Source organism: Podarcis liolepis (assembly GCF_965112155.1).
Source record: "Podarcis liolepis genome assembly, chromosome: 1".
Classification (NCBI taxonomy): Eukaryota; Metazoa; Chordata; class Lepidosauria; order Squamata; family Lacertidae; genus Podarcis; species Podarcis liolepis.
The window spans coordinates 32,800,979-32,825,482 of record NC_139554.1 but is presented as its reverse complement, the minus strand read 5'-3'; the positions used below and the strand labels follow the sequence as shown (position 1 = coordinate 32,825,482).

Sequence of the window (24,504 nt, the reverse complement as noted above, 5' to 3'; positions counted from 1 at the left end):
GCTTTAAGTTCATTTGGTTAGCAAGATTATGTATTAAAACAAATAATGACAGCAGACAATGAGTATTTTACTTCAGTAAAAAGTTACTGTCAGATTATCAATGGTGCAGAAAAAGCATGATTTTGTGAAAAAAAGTTATTGAGTGCATTAAGTGAGGTTAATGTAGGCCACACACATAGTATTGGTTTTTCTTTGTCTTCTCTTTCAAAGGATGATAAATAGAGTGCTTAAGGAGAGCGTGTGCTGTAAAAACACACACCTTTACCTGCAACATGTTCTAAATATTTTAGTTTTTTGTTAGGAGTGTTTCCATTTTTGTCCATTACCGGCAAATGAGTCCATCTTCTTTTGGAGCTCAAGCAAAGGGGCACAATAAACTATGGTTCAGTTGTTATTTTCTCAGTTAGATTAAAAACAAAACCTTTTAACAAAACACACTAGGTAACATTGTAATTGATGACTGTGATTAATTAAACTTGTCTGTTATGCTTTCTTTTGAGAGCTACAGAATTGTAACTTTTTATGTTTGAAAAAGGGTGACAGGGAAATTGTATTGTGGAAGAAAATGGAAATGTGTGTGAGGTAGTTGTTTACGGTATCTAATTGTTTAAGAATTTTTGCAGTACAGACTACCATGTGCAGAAACACTAACCCATAACTTTGCAACACTTTTTCTCACCTTCATTACATACATTCTGTACTGTTCCATTGTAGTTTGATTCAAAACATCAAAAACAGCTGCTTGAACACTGTTCCTCTGGGAAGGGGCTTCTTTAGCCAGTGTAGCAAGATCTGTCATAGTTTTTGGTCTTGCCTTCTCTTTCACCCTCAAAGAAAGAAAATGATCACTGCCGTTTTGTTTATAGAGGGGTGGGTCAACAGGTTCCATAGAAGACCTCTACCCCCCAGTACGGTGACTTTTCGCCATGTGTGATATTTAAGATAATTCATTTCCACATTCCCTTGGGAGGAGTGCACTGTGTTCTCTCTCCCTTCCCCTCCCCTCCGCTCCCTCCCTCTTCAAAGAGGGCACAAGCCAGAGGCAAAGAGCCACAGAACAAGCACCCTTTGGCTTTTGCCCTTCAGCTTGAGCCAGAATGCTTGCACCACTTCCAAGGCATGAGCTTTTAAAGTTATTTGGAGAGGAGCAGAGCAGACAGCCCCAATCAGCTTAACAGGTTCCAGACAGAAACATACAGGTCCAGACTCAGTAACTTTAAAATTAATATCTACATGCATCAAATGGTAATGATCTTTATTTTCTTTCTAGAGATGTGGATCACCCACTTATTCACCTTCTTTGTGAGGCTTGCCCAAGATGTGTATTGCCCGTTCATCTGCAGCTTGCTTCAAGAATACACCATACTATACACAAAAGGGGTCATAATGTTTTATTACCACCAGTTAATCTTTGCAGTGACCTCTCAGAGCAGTTCTTACCATCCACTCCTGCTGATGATGAATTTGTGGCAAGAGAAAGGTATGATTAGAAAATACTTTGTGCGATGTTTTTGTGTTGCCGAGTGAGCACTATGATGCAGTTCTATGTAACAGTGAATATTTTTTTCTGGTGGAAGAACCAATTTGCACAACTTTATTTGCATTCCAGGAATAACAGAAATCTACAGATTTGTGTCCCTCCTTCCTGTGGCACACACTGAGTTTTTGTGGCTCCTGCCAGTGGCGGAGCTTCATGCTCCGGCACTGGGGGGCAGAGAGCAGGCAGGTGCATGGCTGCCGCATGTCCCAGGGGCATGGCGTGCGCCTGGGGGCATGACATGCTGCCTGCAGGGGCATGGCGTGCTGCCTGTGGGGGCGTGGCACCCAGTGCGGGCGGGGGGGGCAGCTGCGATGGCACCCCACAGGGATTGTGCTGCTGGGGGCAGTGTGCTCTCCCCGCCCCCCTCTTCCTCCACCAGTGGCTCCTGCTGCCTTTTCCCAGCACAGCTGGTGCTCAGTGCATGAGGTTCCTACCCATCCCTGGCCTCTTCTTCTGGAAGGCTTTACCTGCTTCAGTGTCCTCTCTTTTTTGGGTGGTGCAATAAGAAGGACTGGGCCCAGCAAGCCTCCCATTGAGAAGTGGCGGAACTCAGAGAAGGTGGTCCTGCCAAAGAGGTTCTAGTGGGGAGGCCCAGGCCCTCTCAGAGGTTTGGAGAGGCCCAGCTTTTGAGACTCCTAACCATAAGAAGAATAACAATTACCTGAAATAAAAATATCCGAAAACAAGGCGCAAAAATAGAGTGAGACATTTTATTTAACAATAGCTTTTCTAACCTTTTCTAGCTGAGAAGGTGTGTCACATTTTGGTCTGATGTGCATAAAAACAAGTTGAAAAACATACTAAATGCAAAAAAATTAACAAGTGTCTAAATTTGAGCCCCCTTTTGAGCCATAGGCCCTGGCCCAGATGGCCCTCCTGCCCAGATTGGCCCTGCTAGTGGTCTTCTTGGTCGGGATGCCAACAATTGTAAAATAGTAATGCTTTGAATAGCTCTTTCAAGTCTAAGTACATAATGTATATTGAATCACCCCTAACCACATACTTACTGCCACTGTCAAAAATCCTAAAAGGTAAGTCAGGCAGGGCTTCCCTTTGCAGAAGCCATGTTGATACTTCCTCAGTGACTTGTCCTTCTATATTCTTTATAATCTTTATAATTCTTTATAAACAGGCAGCCCTGTTTAGGGAAGCTTTTAATGTTTGACAGACTATTGTATTTTAATATTTTGTTGGAGGCCACCCAGAGTGGCTGGGGAGGCCCAGCCAGATGGGCGGGGTATAAATAAATTATTATTATTATTATTATTATTATTATTATTATTATTATTATTATTATTATTCAATGATGCTATGACTTCTTGATACTTTTTGTTACAATATTTCTAGGTGTAAGATTCCCACCCTTTATTTATTTACTTATTAAAAAACCTTTCTAAGTTGCTGTTCTTCACAAGGAGCCCAGGACAATGCACAGTAAACAAAAGTAAAACACACCAATTCAACAACAGCACAGTGCAAATAAAAACACCCAAGACATAAAATATAAACTTCAGTTGCTAGCATTTAATTTAATTAATTCATGTTCAACTATTAGCCTAAGCCCAGCTATTTTAACTAATTAAGGGACTTAAATTTAAATGCCAGGCAAGTATACTGACAACTCCCTGTTTGTGTGGGGGTTGCATTCTGGGTATTGTGCGCATCAGTGGGGCACGCAAAAGCCGGTCCTGCCCCATTCTGGAGCTGAATAGAGCATGCATATCAGCAGTTGTGTATGCCTTGGTTGTGTGCAAAACTACCATTCCCGGTATTATTTATTGAAATTTGTTGATAATATCAGATAATGGAATTATTTGCATGTTAAACAAGACTAAGTTTAATGATTGCTTTAAAATGTCACTGTTACTTTAAAGAGGTAACTTGTTCCCTTTCACCAGTTCTCACCCCTGTTCTAAGCCAATAGCCATTTCTCTATGTATTCTGCCCAGTAAGCACATCCAGCTCAAATATTTGTAGGACAGTTAGCTGTCCTAACATCCTGACATTAGAATAGTGGGTTAGGGTGACAGGTCAGAGCAGGGACTGGAATGCCTGAAACTTATTCCTGCGATTTAGTGTATGGTAGGCAGAAACTGAAGATGTGCTCTGGTATCCCTGTGCCTTGCTGTCAGGCAGGTTTCCCCCCTTTCCCCTTTGGTCCAAGAAAAGCCCTTTCCTTTGTTAACATGACAAGGGTTGTTTGAATGGCATCTAGTCTGAATCAACAAACACTATCAAGCAGTGTCTTTTCATAGGAATGAGAATGTGAGAGATTCTATTGACTCAGGAGACTTGTTTATGTGAACAGGCATTCCTTCAGCAAAATGTTTTGTGGGTGGGCAGTTTAATTAATTCTGATTGTTTCCTGGCTTAAATTTTGGAGACCCTGCTAGAGTAATTCATTATCACTATTCTCTTATGAAATCAGAAACTACCCAAGTGTAGATAATGCTTTAATATCTGAGAGACTAAACAAGACTCTGAAACAGTGTTCTGTGGAATGGACGGTGTTCATTTGCATTATTACATTCCCTTTTAAAATGAAAACAATATTTTGGTGGTCACAGGTATAAAGATATGAATGGTGATTTTAAATATATAGCCTTGCTTTCTACCCACAGGACTTTGAAGGCAGATTTTATTGCAGAACCCAGCAGTGTTCATCTTTTCTCTAGTGAGAAAGTTTTGAACCACCAGTAGATGGCACTGTTAGAATGTACTCTTGAGTTGAAAATGATAATTGACTTAAATATTTATTTTTACATTTTGTTTATTTATGTATTCATTCTCTTTGTACACCAGATGTATAACATAGCTGTCTGGGCAGTTTACAGAAACATGAAACATATAAATGCAATTAAAACTCTTATATAGTAAAAACACTAAAACTAATTCATCAAAGTTGTTGATAGATCACTGGCAGGAGAACTGCACACGGCATGCTTAACTTATGTGATAAGAAGATCCCTTTGATTTGAAGGGATTGAGCTGGTTAACACCTAATTTAAAAAATACCCAGAGAGCTAATCTCAATGAAATTTAGCCTATTTACTATTAACAAAACCTACCTGATACCTAGGCAACACTACAAAATGATTGCTGTGGTTAGGCCTGGCTAGTCAAAAAATGGCTGCCCCCCCCCAATTTCTCCAAATCAATTACTCTTTAATTGTCTTTCTATTCATTTCCCCACTGTCTCCCATCTCCCAGTTCTGCTTTGAAATAAAATTCAGTGTGAATCCATCATTACTTGAGCTATGTTGGCCAGTAGTTGCTGAGGTTATAGCCTGCAATTATTTGCCATCAAGAGTGTGCTATTTAAAAGCAAAACAAAGCATAAAACTTGAACGGAGTAAATACTCTCTCTGTGTGTGTGCTTTACAAATATTCCAATATCTTACTGAGAATCTTTTTTTCCAGAATTTGTAACGAAGGCGTTCCTATTTCAGAAGTATACAAATGCAGTCAGGAAGATGGAGTTAAAGTTTTCCCTCCAAGGTCACCAGAAAGTATGCCTGAATGGCAAAGAGTAGCTGAGTTTTATGTTGAAAAACCTCAACTAGCCCTGTTAGGAGAAAAAGTAAGATTTGATACGTAATTCTGATAACTTATTTTTCTGAAGTCCCATCTTTTGAAATATAACAAATTATTGTCTTTCTAGATTGCTTCTCCTTTTTTAAAGAGGGTGTTTATATAGGGAAGAAAAATTCAAAGCATAGTAGGTAGTTTTTTGCCCTGCATTTCCCAGGTTCTTATACAACACACTCCTCAAGGTACAGAAGGGGGGAGGTTCAATAGACAATATTAGGACTTGCCTTACCAACCCTAGTGGCTTCCTTTCAAGACAAGCTCATCTCCTTTTCAAATGGTGTAATCCAACCACATTGAAGGCTGGACTCTTTCTCTTTCACAGAAGCTCCTCTCCCCTGACTTTCAGTCAATTTTTCTATTTCTTTCTTGTATCTCTGACAGTGAGGTAATTGTATGCAAATTCTTTATTTAACTGGGCCTTGAATGCAGAGAGTTTTATGATGTCTCATTCTCTTGCTGTAGCCATTGCCATTTTTGGAGTCTCCTGGCATTTTCTGTTTTGGGGATACTAGTTTAATAAATTTCTAAGTGTAACTGTGTGGGACAGCTTTAAGATACAACTGTGGGTGTAAGCACCCCCTGTTGCTAATATATAATCCTGGGCATATGAAAGCATAGGACTTGGGTCTTTCCATTTAGATTTCCTGCTGATTGAGGTAGTCCATACTCTTATGTAATATGTTTAGAATAAGGATTTCACTCATTTGCCCTGATCCAGAGAATGCTGGTTTTGCCATGCAAATGTGATGTGTAACTTTTGCCAGGTGATACAAGTGCCCTTCATATTTTGTGTTTCCTTCACTTCTGTTTTATCTCAAAATGCCTGATTTGTCTTGAAATGTTTACCAATTCAGCACAGCAACATCTAATTATTCAGAAGAAATCATGTCTAGGATTAAAGTCATACTAATTTAGTTAATTGTTTTTGATGTGAAGGTTAAATTTCATCCAGGGTCTCTCAAAATGTTTTGGACACCAGCGCCACAGAAATTCGCCGCTCCTCTCTCTCTTATGAAGGAGACCTTGTTTCCAAAGTATGAGGTAAAAATTCTTAATATATTTGAAGACTACACAGCATTTCATTTAACATCACATTCGGTTATCTACATAAAATATAAATTAAATAATAGCGTTTCTCTACCAATATCTATAACTGAAAGTGTGAATTATAGAAATAGTTGCTTTATTTTGATATAGAGTGGTGTATTTTAAATTCATGTAAACATGAACTTACAGTTAGTAATTACATACCATATGCAATTGGGGCACATTCTCCAAAATATTTAAATATTTCATCAAATTAACAGAGAATGCTAATGTTTAAATACCTGCAGGATTGTACTGTGTTGTGAATGCCCAAAACCATTCTTGTTCTTTCTTAGAATTGCTGAAATTCATATTTCCTTTGTTTGGATATGATCCTTCTGGAGTCTTATAGTGCAAACCTCTCTATGTAGCTGTGTTTGTTTGTGTATGAGTAAGCTAAAATACCTGGGTGAAAGTATATACACCAGCCATATTTCAAACTGTTCAGATTTTTTGTATGTTAAGCACTACTGGCCAAAATAAATCATATTGTCCAACTTGCTGTGCATTCCTTGTTTAATGGGACCAAATCCAATGTATCAAATTGGATGTATCAGTGTATCAAATCCAATGAAGTTTTGATGTTATCGTTTTAACTTTTCCTAGAGATTTATGAAGTCAAACTGAAATTGGTATGATGGTTTATACCACCGGTTAAAAGTTATCATTAAACCTTTTTATTTTTCCAGAGCAATCTGATTAATGGTGTTATTTATGAAGACTTTTCATGTGATCTTCGAGATCAAGAAGTATTAGAGTTTGAGGAGGACTTTGACCATTTGCTTTCTGTGTGTATTGCAGTAATAGTTTCTTCTTTTTTTGATCTGATAATGGTTTTATATATTTCATAAAGGGTTGTTTTCCTATGGGAGCTGCCTTGGAAGGGCTTTGTGAGGAGGAACCTGCCATTGGCTCATGCCTTTGTATTTGCAGGAAGCTTCTCCAGCAGTCAGTCTGTGGGAAAGCATGCCTCTCTCAGTATACAGAGATAAAACAGAAGTGCTGAGAGGGAATAGTAGGGCATGGAGGAGAGAACAGCCGAAGAGATGGCTGCAGGAAAAGCTCCAAAGTGTTTGGTTCTTCCAACAGGAAAATAGGCAGGCAATGAACAGGGGAACTCCCTCTGCCTCAGTGTTTCATATAACTGGCAGGCAAAGTACTGAGAGGTCAAGTACAAGGGTGCCAAGAGGAGCTTGCTGAGGGGAGGAAAGAAGCAGTAACTGGACTGCCTATGCTAATTGTGTACAGGGACCAGCATAGCGGAAGAAAAGAGGACGAACCTGAGCACAAGAAAGTAGGGGAAGCCCATAGGAGGGTCCTGTAATGAATCTGGCTCCTGAGTTCAGAGAAAAAAGGGCTCACTGGTTGTCCTCTGAAGCAAGAGTGGTCTGGCATTCTGAGGAATCACGGGGGAACTGGTTAGAGGGGACACCACTCAACTGGGAGTAATGTGTAACAACAGCATACAAATACTGAAGAAACTTAATATATCAGAATGCATTTGTCAACTTTTCTTCATTGAATGTCAATGTTATGAAAGGACCACACTCAGTCCGTATACTGTAATTCTTTAGGGCCAAGATGGGCATGGGCCCCTCAGTACTCGTTTGACTCTTGGAGCCTTTGTACTTCCTTAGGAGAACATTTGTTGTTGTTTAGTTGTTTAGTCGTGTCCGACTCTTCGTGACCCCATGAACCAGAGCACACCAGGCACTCCTGTCTTCCACTGCCTCCCGCTGTTTGGTCAGACTCATGTTGGTAGCTTCGAGAACACTAAAGCAGTCTTAAAGAGGAATGTTATTGCCCTTGGGCAGTCCAGTTAATTCCCTTGGCTGTTTCCCAAGCAATCTTAGGCATACTCAGATTCCCAGAGGTAACTAGATTCTTTCAGTCTTCAGTCTGGATGTCCCATATCTCTTAACTTTCATTCTTCTGCATCCTGTGCCTGAGACAGAACCTGCCATTTGCTTATTTATTATTTTATTTTATAGATTTATAAACTACTTCCTAGCCTGAGGCCATCAGAGTGGTGTACAGTGCAAGATAAAATGACATAAAATACAAAAAAATAATAATTCTAAAAACATTTTTACTAAAGTACAATTAGCACACTTCAGAGAAAATGGTCTTAAAAAACTTCTTTAGTGGCTTCTTAAACATCAAGGTGCCATGGGGCTGTCTTAATTCCATCTAGTATTTAACTTCAGAGCTCCTCCTTTCAGCTCATCAGAAGAACCAAGGCCTAGTGAATTAAGGTCCCTGTTTCTCCGTCTTACAAACAGTAGTGGGTGCCATGGTGTCAGCACTTACCTGACCTGCCACTGCTGTTGCTGCAGTATAATGAAAGGAGGAGGGGAAAGGCAGTGATAAGGTTAGTATGCAAATGCACTGGCAGAAACACCTGATTGGTTCCACCAGTGTGCTGGCACTATGCTCACTACACCCATCGCCTTCTTCCTTCCTGTAAGCTGCAGCAGCAGTGATAGCAGGTCAGGTAAGTGCTGACACTCTGCCCTGCTGACTGTTGCAGCTGAGATATGCCTTAGATTTGTAACAGAAGCCTGTCAACTGAGACAGGCTCTTTTGCCAAAATTACGCTATCTTTAATTTTCTGTATTTCGTGAAAAGTATGAAGAATCCAAGTAGTAATATTTGTGAAATATTAACAAAATCTGACTTTTTTGTTTGTTCATCCACTGGCCATTCTGTCGTTTGAAGGTAAATTCCCAAGCTCCTCATCCGGATGCCTTCCTTGATTCTATTTGGACCTAGATGTGTTAATCAACTAAAGGGATGCGGGTGGCGCTGTGGGTTAAACCACAGAGCCTAGGACTTGCCGATCCAAAGGTCAGCGGTTCGAATCCCCGCGATGGGGTGAGCTCCCGTTGCTCGGTCCCTGCTCCTGCCAACCTAGCTGTTTGAAAGCACATCAAAGTGCAAGTAGATAAATAGGTACCCCTCCGGCGGGAAGGTAAACGGTGTTTCCGTGTGCTGCTCTGGTTCACCAGAAGCGGTTTAGTCATGCTGGCCACATGACCTGGAAGCTGTACACCGGCTCCCTCGGCCAATAAAGCGAGATGAGCGCCGCAACCCCAGAGTCGGTCACGACTGGACCTAATGGTCAGGGGTCCCTTTACCTTTACCTATGTTAAACAACTATTGCCCAGTGGCAAATATCTCCTTTTTAACAAGGTGTTTATGTGAAATATTATTTCCTTTTCTAAACCAGAAAGAAAGCTCCGTGATACATCTCTTCCACCACAATTTTTAGACTTCAGTGTACATAATTATGTCAGATTTACGAGTATGTAAATAAAACTCAATTTATTTTTAATTTCATACTCCTAATGTAAAACCAACATACATGCTCACAATCTGAATCTAGGGTAGCTTTCCAAGAAAAAATGTGTTATGAAAATAAATACGTTTGTTCTATTTAAAAAATACCCACTTTTTGTATATATTTTTCTTTGTTTCATAGACTCTTAAAATCTGTAGAAGAAGCGCTTCCTCTCCAGGGCTTTTAGTTTCTGAAAGGGAAACATTACAGGTATTGTAACTTTTTTCAGATTTATTATTTAGTACTTATTATTTGTTAGCCGTATCATACCCAGCATTGCTTGGGAATTCAAAGAAACCAAAAAAAAAACCAGTGGTTAAAACAGTGCTGTTTTGAAAGGTTCTGGCTGCCATCTTGATTCAAAATGGTGTCCAATTGTATCCAAACATTGAGGAAAACCTGCTCCTAATTGCAGGAACCACCATGCAAAATTTGGTTGAGATGTCCAAATGCATGGTTAACAAGCGATTTCCCAAAATATATAGTAGATTTTTCATAGCAACAGTTTTATCCAGAGTGTGGCTTAAAGCTTTAATTATTATTTGCAATAATCACATCCATATTTAATATTAATTTCTTGTTTAAAGTTTAACTCAAAATTATAATTATTTATTTTAATCTTTAATTCTCTGGTAGACTATGTACATTAAAGCAGCAGCAAGAGAGATGCTTGGATCCCTTTCTGAGCTCGAAGCATGGGTACCCCCAACAAAAATTTAAAAATTTGGCTGTGTAATTTGGAACTAACGTGATGTGATTTGATTTGATTGGCTTGTTAATAAAAATTATATTGAAAAAAAAATCTCTGGTAGACTAAGCAGGGCATTTAAGATTCTTCGTAATTGCTTTCCCAGTAGTAGGAGGGTAGGGCTGGCTTGAACTTTACTCCTCTATTAAGGAAAACTGAAGAGCAGGAACCTCTCTGAACTAAATCTAAAATATATAATTCCAATTATTGTATATACTAAAATGAACCTGACTAAACTGTGGAAAATTCTCTGCTAGGGCAGAGCTCCTTAAAGTGTGAGATTAGCTCTGCTTCCTATTCTTGATGCAGAGTCTGAGTTGGGCTCTCTAAGTCTCTCCACAGAGCTTGAGTAAAACATCCTAGCAGGGATTTGGGTTTCACAAAGTGTGAAGGGGGGACAGGGAGAGAGAGAGTTGGGGTTAAGACAACAGCCCCTCCTATTCTGCTCTGGAACCAATTAAGCGAGCAAGAATGCTGAGATCAAGCAGTGCTGAGGCTTCAGCCTCTGCCTGTGCCATAAGGCAGACAGATTCTTTTTATCCATTCTTTACATGTTGGGACATGTTCTTCCTTCTTGGCAATAATTAACTTTGCAGTGGTCAATCAATTAGGAACTGAAAAACAATGTGCTTGAAAAAATGTAAAATTCAAGCAGCCTAATTTTTGTACTAGTGTTAGATAATCAGTTATTCTTGTAATGTCTCATTTTACAATATACCAAAACTTTGTGTTGCAGGAGAACATCACAGAATGTGTAAGTAGTCTGCTGTGAAGGAGTTGCATCTGCAAGAAATATGTATGCTGGTTTTATAAAATCTTACTTGACTTATGTGACACTGAGTGCCAACCAAATAATTTTATTTCCAGTTTTTGCATATAGATTTTGTTGCTTCTGTAAAAATTAATTCTGTTCCGATTCAGTGGTAGATATTCCCTATGTTTCCCTTCAATGAGATCTAACATTCACATTTTTTAATTAAAAGTAATTGGGAGATTAAATATAATAATCATTTTGCTTGTGTAACTGTTGTCAACAGTTTTTCAAATTCAGGCATTTTTACACCACCCTTCAATTGTATCCCCAGGATTGTTTACAAGAAAGGGTAAACAATTAAAACATAAATACATCTCTCTACATTCATTTTATTATGCCTTACAACACAATCCTAACAATGTATACTCAGAAATGAGTCCTACTGAATTTAGTGGGTTTACGTCTAGGTGCTGTAGGTTGAGTTAGTATTGTAGCCTAATTTTTTCAAAACAGTTTGTGAGAAGAAATACTAAAGCACTTTCTGATTTTCAGAATTCAAACTTTTTATATCAGTTATTTACACAGAGTAGCTGTGATGACTTACTCTCAAGTAGACATGCCTAGGATTGTGCTGCAAGATTTATTTAGACTGTAGCCCTAAACACACAGTCCAATCCTATACATGTCTGCTTAGACACACGTTCCATTGAATTCAATGGGGCTTCTTTCCAGGTAAATGGGAGTAGGATTAGTAAGAATAAGCCCCATTGAACACAGTGGCATTTACTTCAAAATAAACCTGTATACAGCAGAACTGAAAATCTTTAAACTCATTCTTTGCATCTGTGGATGAGCGGCTTGCTATAGAAACATGTTTATTATGAATGAACGAAGACAGCATTAGATTCTATAGAATCAAGGATGCAATTCTAAACATACTTAGGCCTATTGAAAACAATGGCACTTGCTTGAAAGTAAATACATATAAAATTGCTCAGTAAGGTATTTTTTGAGCAGGAGTGGTTGATGAGGAAAGGTGCTGTGGTGCACATGGCCTCCCAGCAATGGAATCTATGGTTTGCTGGGAGGGAGAGGGCCCTGGAGGCAGCAAGGCTGGCCCAGTCTGGTTGCATTGGTGGGAGTGCTGGATTGTGTCACAACTGGCTTCTTGTTGTTGTTTAGTCGTTTAGTCTTGTCCAACTCTTCGTGACCCCATGGACCAGAGCACACCAGGCACTTCTGTCTTCCACTGCCTCCCACAGTTTGGTCAAACTCATGCTGGTAGCTTCGAGAACATTGTCCAACCATCTCGTCCTCTGTCGTCCCCTTCTCCTAGTGCCCTCCATCTTTCCCAACATTAGGGTCTTTTCCAGGGAGTCTTCTCTTCTCATGAGGTGGCCAAAGTATTGGAACCTCAGCTTCAGGATCTGTCCTTCCAGTGAGCACTCAGGGCTGATTTCCTTCAGAATGGATAGGTTGGATCTTCTTGTAGTCCATGGGACTCTCAAGAATCTCCTCCAGCACCATAATTCAAAAGCATCAATTCTTCGGCGATCAGCCTTCTTCATGGTCCAGCTCTCACTTCCATACACAACTGGCTTAGTTTAGGCCATTATTGCCTGATGTCTTTCTGCTCAGTCAGGGGAACTGGTCACTGGGTACTTACCCTGAACAGGCCTACAAAGAAAACCTACAGAGAAAAGGGGTGCATGTTACTAGGTTTCTCTTTGGTTTCCTTCCTTTTAGACCTCCTAGGTTTTTTCCACTGACACTCACGTGAACTAAGACGAAACTAAGGCAAAGTGAGAGGGGTTGGGGTGGATACTTGATTATGTTGATATGTCACATAATCTTATCTTGCCTAGGCAAGAGGAGGAATTAACCTGCTCATGCTTGGCTTATTCTTGCTCACTCTCTCAAGAGGTTACTTGATTGTAACCTTTAGCAGGGTTCCACTAATGCAATGGGACTTCCGTTTCTTCTCCTTCAGCCCCCTCTTCACCCCCCCCCCAAGCTGCTCTGAAGGGACTCCCAATGCTCCAGGGCTGCTTTTGAGGGCACACAGGGGCTGGAGGGGACAGGAGAAATTCTGCACACACAGTTGTGGAAGCAAAGGTGCCGGGTTGGAGACAACCCATACTAAGTACCCAGCAATCCAATTTTATACTGCTGACTACTTTTGGAATGTTATCCAAAAAACTAAAAATAAACAAACCGATATTTGTTTTTCTTACAGGAAGTTCTGGTTAAAAGACCTCATAGTGCACCAGAATTATCATTCAGAGACAAATCTGCTTTGAAGATTTCTGCAAATTTCAGAACCACTATGGAAGAGATAACTGTTATGAAAAAACAACGTCTTTCAGTAGATACGGAAGCTACAAAGCCTGGCATTTTATCAACAAAGCCACAAAGCTCTCTTAGCCTTGAGAAAAGAGAATCTGCCGCACACAAAAGTGTTCTTGTTGGTTCAGATAAAGATTCTGATATAGCTTTGGCAAGTACATTCAAGCAAACAAAAGGTCTTTTCTCCTCTAGAGGACGATCTGCATCTATTGCACCCACTCCACCTCCTGAACCTATAGATGAAACTAATCTGGCTGAAGAATCTAGAAAAGCTGGGATGAAGTACATCGTTTTCCCAAGGAAAGCATCATACAAAAGGAGATCATTGAAAACAGCAGGGAAATACATTTCTGTTCATATATTAGAAAGTGTTTGTGAGAAATTAAGAGAACCTCCACAGATTCTTAAAAGGTCTGCCTTTTTATTAATATTTGCAACTTTTAATTTTATACATTGAGCACTTTGGGGTATGGAAACAATAATTTCTCCAACAGCACCAGATACCATTTTTATGTGTGTGCCAGTTCTTTATGGGTAATACAGTAATACTAGCTGTGAAGGGATAATGAGCTGCTTGTGCGTAAAATCGTAGTCCCTCAGAGTTTGTTCAAGTCCACAAACCTCTGTCTGTGACGGAGCCCCTCGGACATGGCTCCTCTAGTCACTGGCAGATTCCGACAGTGGTTGCTTTCGGAATCGCTTCCAACATAAAAGCTCCTTAACGGAAACACGTCTTCTGGACTCGCGGCGTGACAGTTTCCGGCGAGGAGTGGGTCTCCCTATGGGAGGTCCAGAAACCTCCCCACTGTTCTCGCTGGACGTGTCCCTGAGCCCTCCCTCTTGCTCGCTTTCCCTCAGAGACCCACCTCTCCCCCTGCTGGTTCCTGCTTCAGCTGCTGGGTCTCTCCCAACCTCCGTGAGCCCTTCCACCACCTGTCCCTCCGATGGCAGTTCCCTGACACTAGCTTTCCTAAATTGGTGTTATCCTGATGCTTTGGGTTACAACTCCTTTCAATCCCAGCAAGCAAAGCCAGTGGTAACAGATCATGGGTGTTGTAGCTTGTAGTCCAAAACATTTGGAGGGTACCAAATTGGTACCAGATATGTTCACAAGAACATCAACTGTGGGCAGAAGATTCCCAAAGGATTCGGTATAGCTTTGTTTCCTCTCTTCCCTCAGCAAATTCTCAGGCAGTAGGCAACCCTTTTGCCTAAATGCAAGTTTCATGTCATGTTCTTGCATTTCATCACATAGAGCAGACAAATTGCCTAAGGATATGAAGTGACTCACAGACTTCCAGTGCTCTGGTGCACTGCCAGTGGCTGTGTGAAGGACTGATGTGGAAAAATACTTTCTAATCATTATGGGATTCTGTGTATGGGCGCTGCACTTTTGGTTGCACTGAATTACAGTAAATTAATTACAGTTAATTTAACAATAAATTAAACTAAAAAGAGGTACTATTTGGATTTTTTGTCTCAGGTGCCAAATTATTGTTGCACCATGTCCATCAGAAAATGCTATTTAGGCTATACACATTGCTTTATCGGTTTGACACAGTTGCACAGCTGTCATGTGCAACATGAGTGTATAATAAAGAAGTTAGAGAGCTCTTTGCTTACTAAGTTTTCTACATAAATTATAAATTTTCTACATAAAAATAAATACTAATGGCAGTTTAAACCATTTTTATGCACCCCTGACAGGAATCTTCTGTTATGTGTTGAAACTTGAATATTATGCAGGAATCAAATACGTTATTAAACATTATAATGAATATTTATTGGTCATATGTCACATTGTTACATATGTCATATTGGTCATATGTCAGCAACAAATGTACAGGCAAAATGTAATTCTAGTTTTGGCTTTTTCCTTAGGTCTGCATCTCTTGGAAAGCTTCCAATTCATAATAAATTCTGTATCAAAGTATCTCGAATAGTTCGAAGTTATCGAAGTCCCAGCCTCCCTTGCTGGCTAGATTTTGAAAAATTTGCAGCAAGCCAAGGGAGAACCCCAGAAGACACCGATGATTATCTGTGGGCCAGAAAAATCTGGAATAAATGGTTTGATGAGCAATACCCTCCCAGTAGGCAATCTTTTGCTGATAAATCAATGGCAGGCAAAAAGGACATAGAGGAGGAAACCAAGGACATAGAATTAGTAAACACAGTAAATCCTCTTCTCTTCGAGGGAAAGCCAGATGAACTTGAGCAGTGTCAATCTGAAATTGATAAAATAACCCAAGAAATAGATGAAGGAAAATTTTCTGGGTTTAACTATTGTAGACGTGGAGCAATATACAGGAAAATAGGCAAAATGAAGGCAGCCATGGATGACTTGGAAAAAGTAAGTTTTAAAGAAATAATACCTATTTTTTCTTGCTACTGAAGATGTTTTGTTAACTTATTAATAACTATGACCCTCTGGCAATGACAGATGAACTTAACAAATGGAAGAGCATCTTTTTCAAATAATCCCCTCTCTGGATTCCTCATTTTATGCACTTTTCTATTTAGGAAAAAACAACTTTGCAGGACTAGATCTGGAAACCTAGCAATTATGCAGATAATTATGTCACCAGTGATCTGTTTTCATTATACCCTACATATCTGAACACACGAAAAATATTTTTAAAAATATTTTAATGAAAATCTTAATTCTACATTACAGCTATTGACAGTTGTACGATTGACTCAAACTCATTGTTCATTTTTAATAAGATTGCAGTAGGGTTTTTCACAATACAATACAATACAATGAAAAACAAACTAAGCAAAAACAAAAAGAGGAAGAAAAATGCAAAGTCCTCTATCAAAGGTAGATTCTAACCCTTGTCTCATACAGAAAGAGGTGGGCCTTCCCAGCTATCACCTGGGAGCTTTCCTACCACCCTGGGAGATCTCCCCTTTCCTGCCTCTCACACAAGTTCCTCCACCATCCATCCATCATCTTCATCTACATAAAATCCCCCAGTCATGGTTCACTTTTGACAAGTTTGTGGACTATAGAAACATCAAGCTGTTTGCCAGGTGGTGATGTTATGCATACGTTTGACGTCATACAGACATGGTGCTACTACACTTAGCGTATTTTTCGCCCCATAGGGTGCTCCGGCACATAGGACGCATCTAGTTTTTTTGGGGGGGGAAATAAAGGGAAAAAAATCCCCCCCTTTATTTCCCCCCAAAACCAGGTCGGGGAACAGCGGGATGGCGGCGCTCCGCCTCCCCGCTGTCCCCTGAGCTTGTGGGGCTGGCGCTGGGGAGAGGTGCGCTTCTCCCCAGCGACAGCCTCCAAACCAGGTCGGGGAACAGCGAGATGGTGGCGCTGCGCCTCCCCGCTGTCCCCCAAGCTTGTGGGCTGCAGGCAGCTGCCCGCATGCCTTACGAGCCCGTGGGAACTACCCCTGGGCGCGCAAGGCTTGCGGACACCTGCCCGAAGCACGGGGCGTCCTCTGGAGGGCGCCCCGTGCTCTGGGCTGCAGGCTGCCACCCGCAAGCCTTGCTCGCCTGGGGGAACTCCCCCTGGGCCGCAAGGCTTGCGGACACTTGCGCGAAGCACGGGGCGTCCTCCGGAGGTCGCCCTGTGCTCCGGGCTGCAGGCTGCCGCCCGGAAGCCTTGCGAGCCCGGGGGAACTCCCGCCGGGCTCGCAAGGCTTGCGGATAGCTTCCTGAAGCCTGGAGAGCGAGAGAGGGGTCGGTGCGCACCGACCCCTCTCGCTCTCCAGGCTTCAGCGAAAGCCTGCATTCGCCCCATAGGACGCACACACATTTCCCCTTCATTTTTGGAGGGGGATAAGTGCGTCCTATAGAGGTATTTAGAACCGAAGAAGCTAGGCATGAGTATCAGAGAATTGCTGTATGCTATTGTGTACAAGCAACTCCCCATTTACATGGGAGTTATGTTCTGAGGCACCGGAAACACCATTGGAAAAGCTGGCAAACACCCTCTAAACTCTAAACCCTTGGAAACCCTTAAAAAAAAACCAGCAGCACTTACCAGATGTCAGACTCCACCACAGTCGCTCCATCTGAACCTCCTTGCTCCAATTAAACTTTCCACAGGCCTTAACAGTTAGAGCAAGGGCTCCTGGGATTGCGCTTGCAAAGGCTCGTGGAATTTCTAGGCACTGTTTCATGTCTTTTTTGCCCTTTCTGGGCTCTTTTAGGGCTGTTTTTGCCACTGTTTTGGTCACTTTTGGGCTTGGTGCAATGTGTGCATGCACAATCATGCATCAATTGAATGCTTGACAATTGTATTTTTTCAGTAGCATATGATAGAGTTAGTGTGTAGTAAGGAAGCTTACTGTAGCAGTAAGCTATGCTAGACAGACCATAGATCTTCCTTATATGACTGTTTTATATTGGGGTCCAGAAGAACATATTGAAACTAGATATTCAGTATAGGTACTTGCAGCCTACAGTGACCAGTTTATATTCACTTTGGGTTGAGTTTAACTACTTTCTGTAGCCAACAATTTCAAAATGCAATTTGTTAATATGAGAGCAACAATATAAGCTAAAAATGGTACATTTATTTAATTTTTAAGTATGCAAGGAGCTTCAGTGCATAAATGTTTTGCAACAACTAATTGTAGGGCACTAAAGGAGGTCTCAGGCCAGGATTCCTGGCAGTCATGCTCAGGCAACTACCGTATTTTTCGCTCTATAAGATGCACCAGACCACAAGACGCATCTAGTTTTTGGAGGAGGAAAACAAGGAAAAAAAATTCTGAATCTCAGAAGCCAGAACAGCAAGAGGGATCGCTGCGCAGTGAGAACAGCAATCCCTCTTGCTGTTCTGGCTTCTGGGATAGCTGCGCAGCCTGCATTCGCTCCATAAGACGCACACACATTTCCCCTTACTTTTGGGGAGGGAAAAAGTGAGTCTTATAGACCAAAAAATATGGTACTCTGTTCCTACCTGCCAGATCATTCAGTCAGTTTATTCTGTGTCCACTAGGTCCTATAAATCCTAACCTCAGAGCAACTGGTCTGCAGTGTGAGCATATTACCTATGTGCCCGTTTCCTTCCCCTGATGACTTCCTTAAATATAAGAGCTGTATGGCTTTGACTGCAGATATGCTTCTGACTGCCCTCTCCACAGATGCTCTGATGTTATCCTGCGACTTGACTTGTGTTCTTTTGATAATGTACCAGTGTCTGGTCCCTCTGGTCCTTGTTTCCTGGTTGGAACTCAGCCCTTGCCCTTTTTAGATGATATATCTGCTTTTGACCCAGAAGCTAGCTCCACTTGGTCCTGGAACCAGATTGTATGGAGCCTAACCAAAACTTAGATCTCACCATGTTGTTTTTTCTTAGATCCCAAGTGATGTTCCCAGAGGTGTAACTTAAGATGTGCCTTATGATACACTGGAATTTTTAGCTAACTAATAACCAATTTATCTCATTACTTTCACAGGCAATAAGTTTAGAACCAATGCTGGTTAATGCCTATTGGCATAGACATTTAATTTTCATTTACCAGAACAAAATGCTTCCAGCACTAGAAGACCTGAGTTTTATAATTAAGTGCAACAAAAACAATGCAGGCAAGTAACTTTGAAACCCCATGATGTACAATTTTGTTCTGAGAAGCTCCTGATTATGTGTCCCTCATATCAAATCAGTATGTACAGAAGTTTTATTATTATGCAACACTTCTGCCAAATATCCATAGGTCTAGACAAAGGTTGGAAAATTACTTCCAATACATTTGCAGATTTGAATCACACGATTTTGTTTGCAAATTTTTATTACAGTTGCAATTAATTTTAGTTAAAAAAATTAAACATGCATATCAATGATATTGGGCACCTGAAAGAGACTAATTTTAAAGTATTTTGATTATGCAGATGCATATCTGTCAAGAGCTGAAATATACAAAAATCAGGGAGATAATTCATTAGCAATTATCAACTACAGTCTTGCCCTGAAATGCAGACCTACAGATGATGAAATATATTACAAAAGAGCTGAGGCCCATGAAGAGGATGGTGATATAATACTGGCGATAGAAGATTATGCTAAAGTAAGTATTGCTATACTGTATATAGTTTTACAATATATTTGGGCCAGAATAAAAAAACCTGTACAATTACTTCTGTGATCACAAAGGATTCTTTGCAAAGGTTCTTAAAATGGTGGTCACACAACACTATTGAAGCACTATTGAGTTTGCCTAGTTATTTGTTTAGTTACTTTGGTATACCACCCACCAATCAATTTTGGGCAATTTCCAACTAATGCATCCCATCAGTTCAAGGATTTGCATTTGCACAATGGGACTTCCCCATATTCTTCCTGCCATGTTACCCTAAATCTGTCATAAATGTTCCCCCAACTCTCTTGCACAGATTAGGGGAGGACGCTAGTGAGCAGAGAGAGAGAGAGAGAAGTTCTGTTGTACAAGTGTAAATCCTTGTACTGATGGGATGTACTTGTGTGGAGTGAGCAATGCAATTTATAAGACTAAGGCTTGTGTCTGATGTTCTGCTTTGAGTAAACTCGTCGATATGAATGGACATGGCTAATTTAGGTCCATTAATTTCAGTTGAACTACTCTGAGTAGAACTTTATTAGACACAATCCAATAATAAAAAAGAGATAAATCACAATTGACAAAATATGGATTGAAAAGACTGAAAAATGAAAAGTACCAACTCTGTTGAGAAGGCATTCCATAACCAGGGTGCCAGCACCAAAAACGCCATCCCTCCAGAAGTCACTTACTGTACCAGCGCAATGGGACTTTCCTCATCTCCCCTGCCCACCCAAATCAGCTCTGGGGGGGGGGGGTCAGGAGAACACCTAGAAGAGCACACAGAAAGATGAGAGGGGAGATAATTTCATCTGGCAAGAAGACATGCTTGTGTTGATTGAATGATTGCCTTGGTGTGACGTTATGAATACAAAAGCAAGGGTAACAATTGCATGTATTTTATTTCAATCTAGTGCCTTTTCTATAATCCCAAAAGAACTGATGCACTTATGAAGCATGGAATACATTACTTTAATAAATCTATATGGAATATAGCTATTAATGATTTTACAAATGTGATTAAACAGGACCCAAGCATTTCAGAGGCAAGGTAACTGCAAATTATATATGAATTTAAGCAATTATAGTTGACTTCTAAATCCCTTATAACAGTGTCTGAGAAAATGATTATGCCCTGCATTCAGTGTCTGCCTGTGACCTCTTGTACATTGAGTGAAAGTATCTGTGCCCTACTTTCTGGGTATAAATATATAAGAGTGATGAGTGATTGTGTTACTTGTGTCTATCTGCTGGAGAGAGAGAGAGACTGAGACTGGATCTGATGAGACAAGGAGTGCCAATGTCTTATGAAATCTGTCTGTGGTGGTGGGTCAATTGTGTTGTGCAGAGCTATCTCTGCTATTGGTATATATGCCTCTTGAACCTTCATTTAACTCTTTTTTGCATCAGAATGTTTGTAAGGTTCAGGGTTGTAGTCTATGGAATATGTTAATTTATATAGCATTGTTAACACAATACGTACACTTTTTGTTTTGAGAGCCTGATCAATATGCTTTGTCAAATTCGATGTTTATGTTTTTTAAGCTGCCCATTAGCTTTCCTCGCCTCTTGCATTTCAGTTCTAAGCACAGTTACTTTTAGGCAATTCCCACTGTTATGAATGGAACTTATGGTACTTCCATGTAAGCATACTTAGGATCACAGCCTTGACTTGCTTAAATCAAATTAAACACACTGGGACAACTGCTCACCTGGCTTGAGAGCAGTACATGTGAAAAGGATCTAGGAGTCTTGGTTGACCACAAACTTGACATGAGCCAACAGTGTGACGCGGCAGCTAAAAATGCCAATGCAATTCTGGGCTGCATCAATAGGAGTATAGCATCTAGATCAAGGGAAGTAATAGTGCCACTGTATTCTGCTCTGGTCAGACCTCACCTGGAGTACTGTGTCCAGTTCTGGGCACCACAGTTCAAGGACACTGACAAACTGGAACGTGTCCAGAGGAGGGCAACCAAAATGGTCAAAGGCCTGGAAACGATGCCTTATGAGGAACGGCTAAGGGAGCTGGGCATGTTTAGCCTGGAGAAGAGGAGGTTAAGGGGTGATATGATGGCCATGTTCAAATATATAAAAGGATGTCACATAGAGGAGGGAGAAAGGTTGTTTTCTGCTGCTCCAGAGAAGCGGACATGGAGCAGTGGATCCAAACTACAAGAAAGAAGATTCCACCTAAACATTAGGAAGAACTTCCTGACAGTAAGAGCTGTTTGACAGTGGAATTTGCTGCCAAGGAGTGTGGTGGAGTCTCCTACTTTGGAGGTCTTTAAGCAGAGGCTTGACAACCATATGTCAGGAGTGCTCTGATGGTGTTTCCTGCTTGGCAGGGGGTTGGACTTGATGGCCCTTGTGGTCTATTCCAACTCTATGATTCTATGATTCTATTCTAAGTTTTGCATTCAGACAGAATTTATATAAATGCAGAATATTGTAAATCTACTATGATGAGGAAAATATTGGTTTGATTTCTAGAACCTATCGAGGGAGAATATATATTAAACTAGAGCAGTATAAAAATGCAGCTGAAGATTTCGCTGTTGCGATTCACTTGAATCCTAATGATTGGATTGCATACTACCACAGAGGTTGTCTTTTGCGAACGCTGGATCCAAAACAAGCCCTGCAGGACTTGAGTGTTTCTGGTATAGTATACACTGTTTTTATGATAGATGCAGGGTGTTGTTGTTTTTTAAGTTCAAAGTGTGAATTTATACATTTTTCTTTTTAAGTATATCAAATATCTATATCTCCTGCCTTTCTTCCTAATGGGACCCAAGGTGGCTAACAGCTAAAAATAAGACTTGCTAAAAACATAGAATTTTATTTTTTTAAATTAAACATTAATAGAATTAAAAGTATTTACAAATTTTACATCTATATGTTGAGGATGTTTCCTTTAAACACTGGAAAGTCCTTCCAGCATATGTATATGTATATGTATATGTATATGTATATGTATATGTATATGTATATGTATATGTATATGTATATGTATACAGTGAGTGGTAACTTGGTTCTCAAACTTAATTCGTTCTGGAAGTCCATTCCAAAACCAAAGCATTCCCAAACCAAGGCGCGCTTTCCCATAGAAAGTAATGCAAAATGGATTAATCCGTTCCAGACTTTTAAAAACAACCCCTAAAACAGCACTTTAACATGAATGTTACTATCTAACGAGACCACTGATCCATAAAATGAAAGCAATAAACAATGTAATGCAGTCACACAATCAATCAGTAGCTCAACTGGGCTCCACACAGTCACAAAAAGAAAACAAAAAGCCACAAAAATGCAAAATAAATAGCAAAAACTGACAGACCTCAGCGTAACACTCAAAACAGAAGTGTGGCACTCAAATTGGAGCCCGTTTGGCTTCCGGAAAAAGTTTGCAAACCGGAACGCTTACTTCCATGTTTGCAGTGCTTGGGTTCCAAGTTGTTTGAGTACTAAGGCGTTTGAGAACCAAGGTACCACTGTACCTATATTTTTATGTGTATCTATATATAGATATGTAAAATGAAACTGACATCATCATCTGAGGCCCTTCTTCATGTGTCTCTTCCACAAGCAGTCTGAAGGGTGGCAACATGAGAACAGGCCCTTTCTGCGGTGCTTGTGGAATGCTCTCCCCAGGGAGGCTTACCTGGCGCCTTCATTGCATATCTTTAGGCGCCAGGCAAAAACGTTTCTCTTCAACTGATTAACATTCTGTGGCTTTTTAAATGTTTTTGTAGGTGAGGGGTTATTGGTTTGTTTTTGTTTTATTATGTATTTGGTATCTTTTATTTTTCTGTTGTGACCCGCCCTGGCATCTTTGGACAAAGGGTGGTATACAAATTTAATAAATAATAATATTTAGCCCAGGAAGTAGGCTGTAGCCAATGACTGGCTCTCGTATTTGTTTGGGCAAATTTTTCAATGTTCCCATTGTCCTGCCCCCCTCCTTTATGATCAGAACGCCTTTCTCCTATCCCTCCATTAATAGAGTATCTTCTCTCCTTGAAAAAAAGTTCGCTCCTATTCACAGTGAACACCTCCATTTCTTTGGAAAGGGGTTGCAAGAGTTGCTTGGTGATCTGATACAACCATACAACTTTTTCACAAGCTCCCATAGATATTTCAAGGTCATTAAATCCTTTGAAGCAACCATAGAGGTGCAGTCATGCACGTTCGGTGATATTTTAAAACAAGCCCTGCAGTTCTATAAGGAGGGTGTGATTTGTGCCAGAGCAGTGAAGAGCAACCAGAATGGAAAGGAATTAAATAAAGGATGAAGGTCATAGTGCACACTGAGATAATATATAATTATTTCAAAGGCTATATTTCATGAAGGGCATATAGAAACAACTATATATATTTCCCCATCCCTCCCCAGTTCTTCTCAATCACAAGTTTGAGAATCTTGCTGCTTTTCTTCACCGTGGGATCTTGTATTCAGAACTGAAACAGTGGTTACTGGCAATCTGTGATTTTGAAAGTGCACTCTCCTTGGACAGGTATGCTATCTATCTATCTATCTATCTATCTATCTATCTATCTATCTATCTATATGTTTGTTGCTTGCTGTATTATTATTATTATTATTATGGCATTCAAGCCTGCTGATCAAATAAAATCAATTGACAAAACACATTAAAACCAGCTAATGTTTTTCAGGTCAAGGGCCACACTGACCTAAAGCTAACCCTCTGGGGGCCATTTTAATTTTTTAGAGCCTGTGTATTTATGTATTTGCAGTAAACCATGTGTTAGCTTGGCATGACATACGAATCAGTGCCCTGCATATGGAGGTGCAGAAATGCCAGTTCCTGACCTACAGAGAGGGCCATCATAAGCAAAATACACTATACAGGTTCTAACTTTTATATTGTTTGAGTATAGAGTAATACATACCTGCTTCCCAAATTAGTCAGATCCAATTAATGTTTTAAAAAACAACAGCTCCACTATCACCACCTTAAGGGATAATGGAACCATTTTGCTGAAGGGGGAAGGTATTAACCATCAAACTACTCAGACCAGGTAGTCTCCTAT

General features: G+C 40.4%; 1 protein-coding gene across 1 annotated transcript in view; it reads left to right on the top strand.

Annotated features, from left to right (window-relative positions):
- TTC6 (tetratricopeptide repeat domain 6) overlaps positions 1–24,504 on the top strand; it is a 64,525-nt gene that overhangs the window by 16,804 nt on the left and 23,217 nt on the right. The window contains exons 8-20 of the mRNA XM_083505614.1: positions 1,271–1,480; positions 4,961–5,120; positions 6,068–6,172; positions 6,907–7,005; positions 9,699–9,767; positions 11,042–11,059; positions 13,296–13,816; positions 15,287–15,755; positions 18,832–18,961; positions 19,265–19,440; positions 20,364–20,500; positions 21,943–22,112; positions 23,846–23,966. Coding sequence (XP_083361740.1) covers positions 1,271–1,480; positions 4,961–5,120; positions 6,068–6,172; positions 6,907–7,005; positions 9,699–9,767; positions 11,042–11,059; positions 13,296–13,816; positions 15,287–15,755; positions 18,832–18,961; positions 19,265–19,440; positions 20,364–20,500; positions 21,943–22,112; positions 23,846–23,966 — 2,385 coding nt within the window. The remainder of the gene's footprint in view (positions 1–1,270; positions 1,481–4,960; positions 5,121–6,067; positions 6,173–6,906; positions 7,006–9,698; positions 9,768–11,041; positions 11,060–13,295; positions 13,817–15,286; positions 15,756–18,831; positions 18,962–19,264; positions 19,441–20,363; positions 20,501–21,942; positions 22,113–23,845; positions 23,967–24,504) is intronic.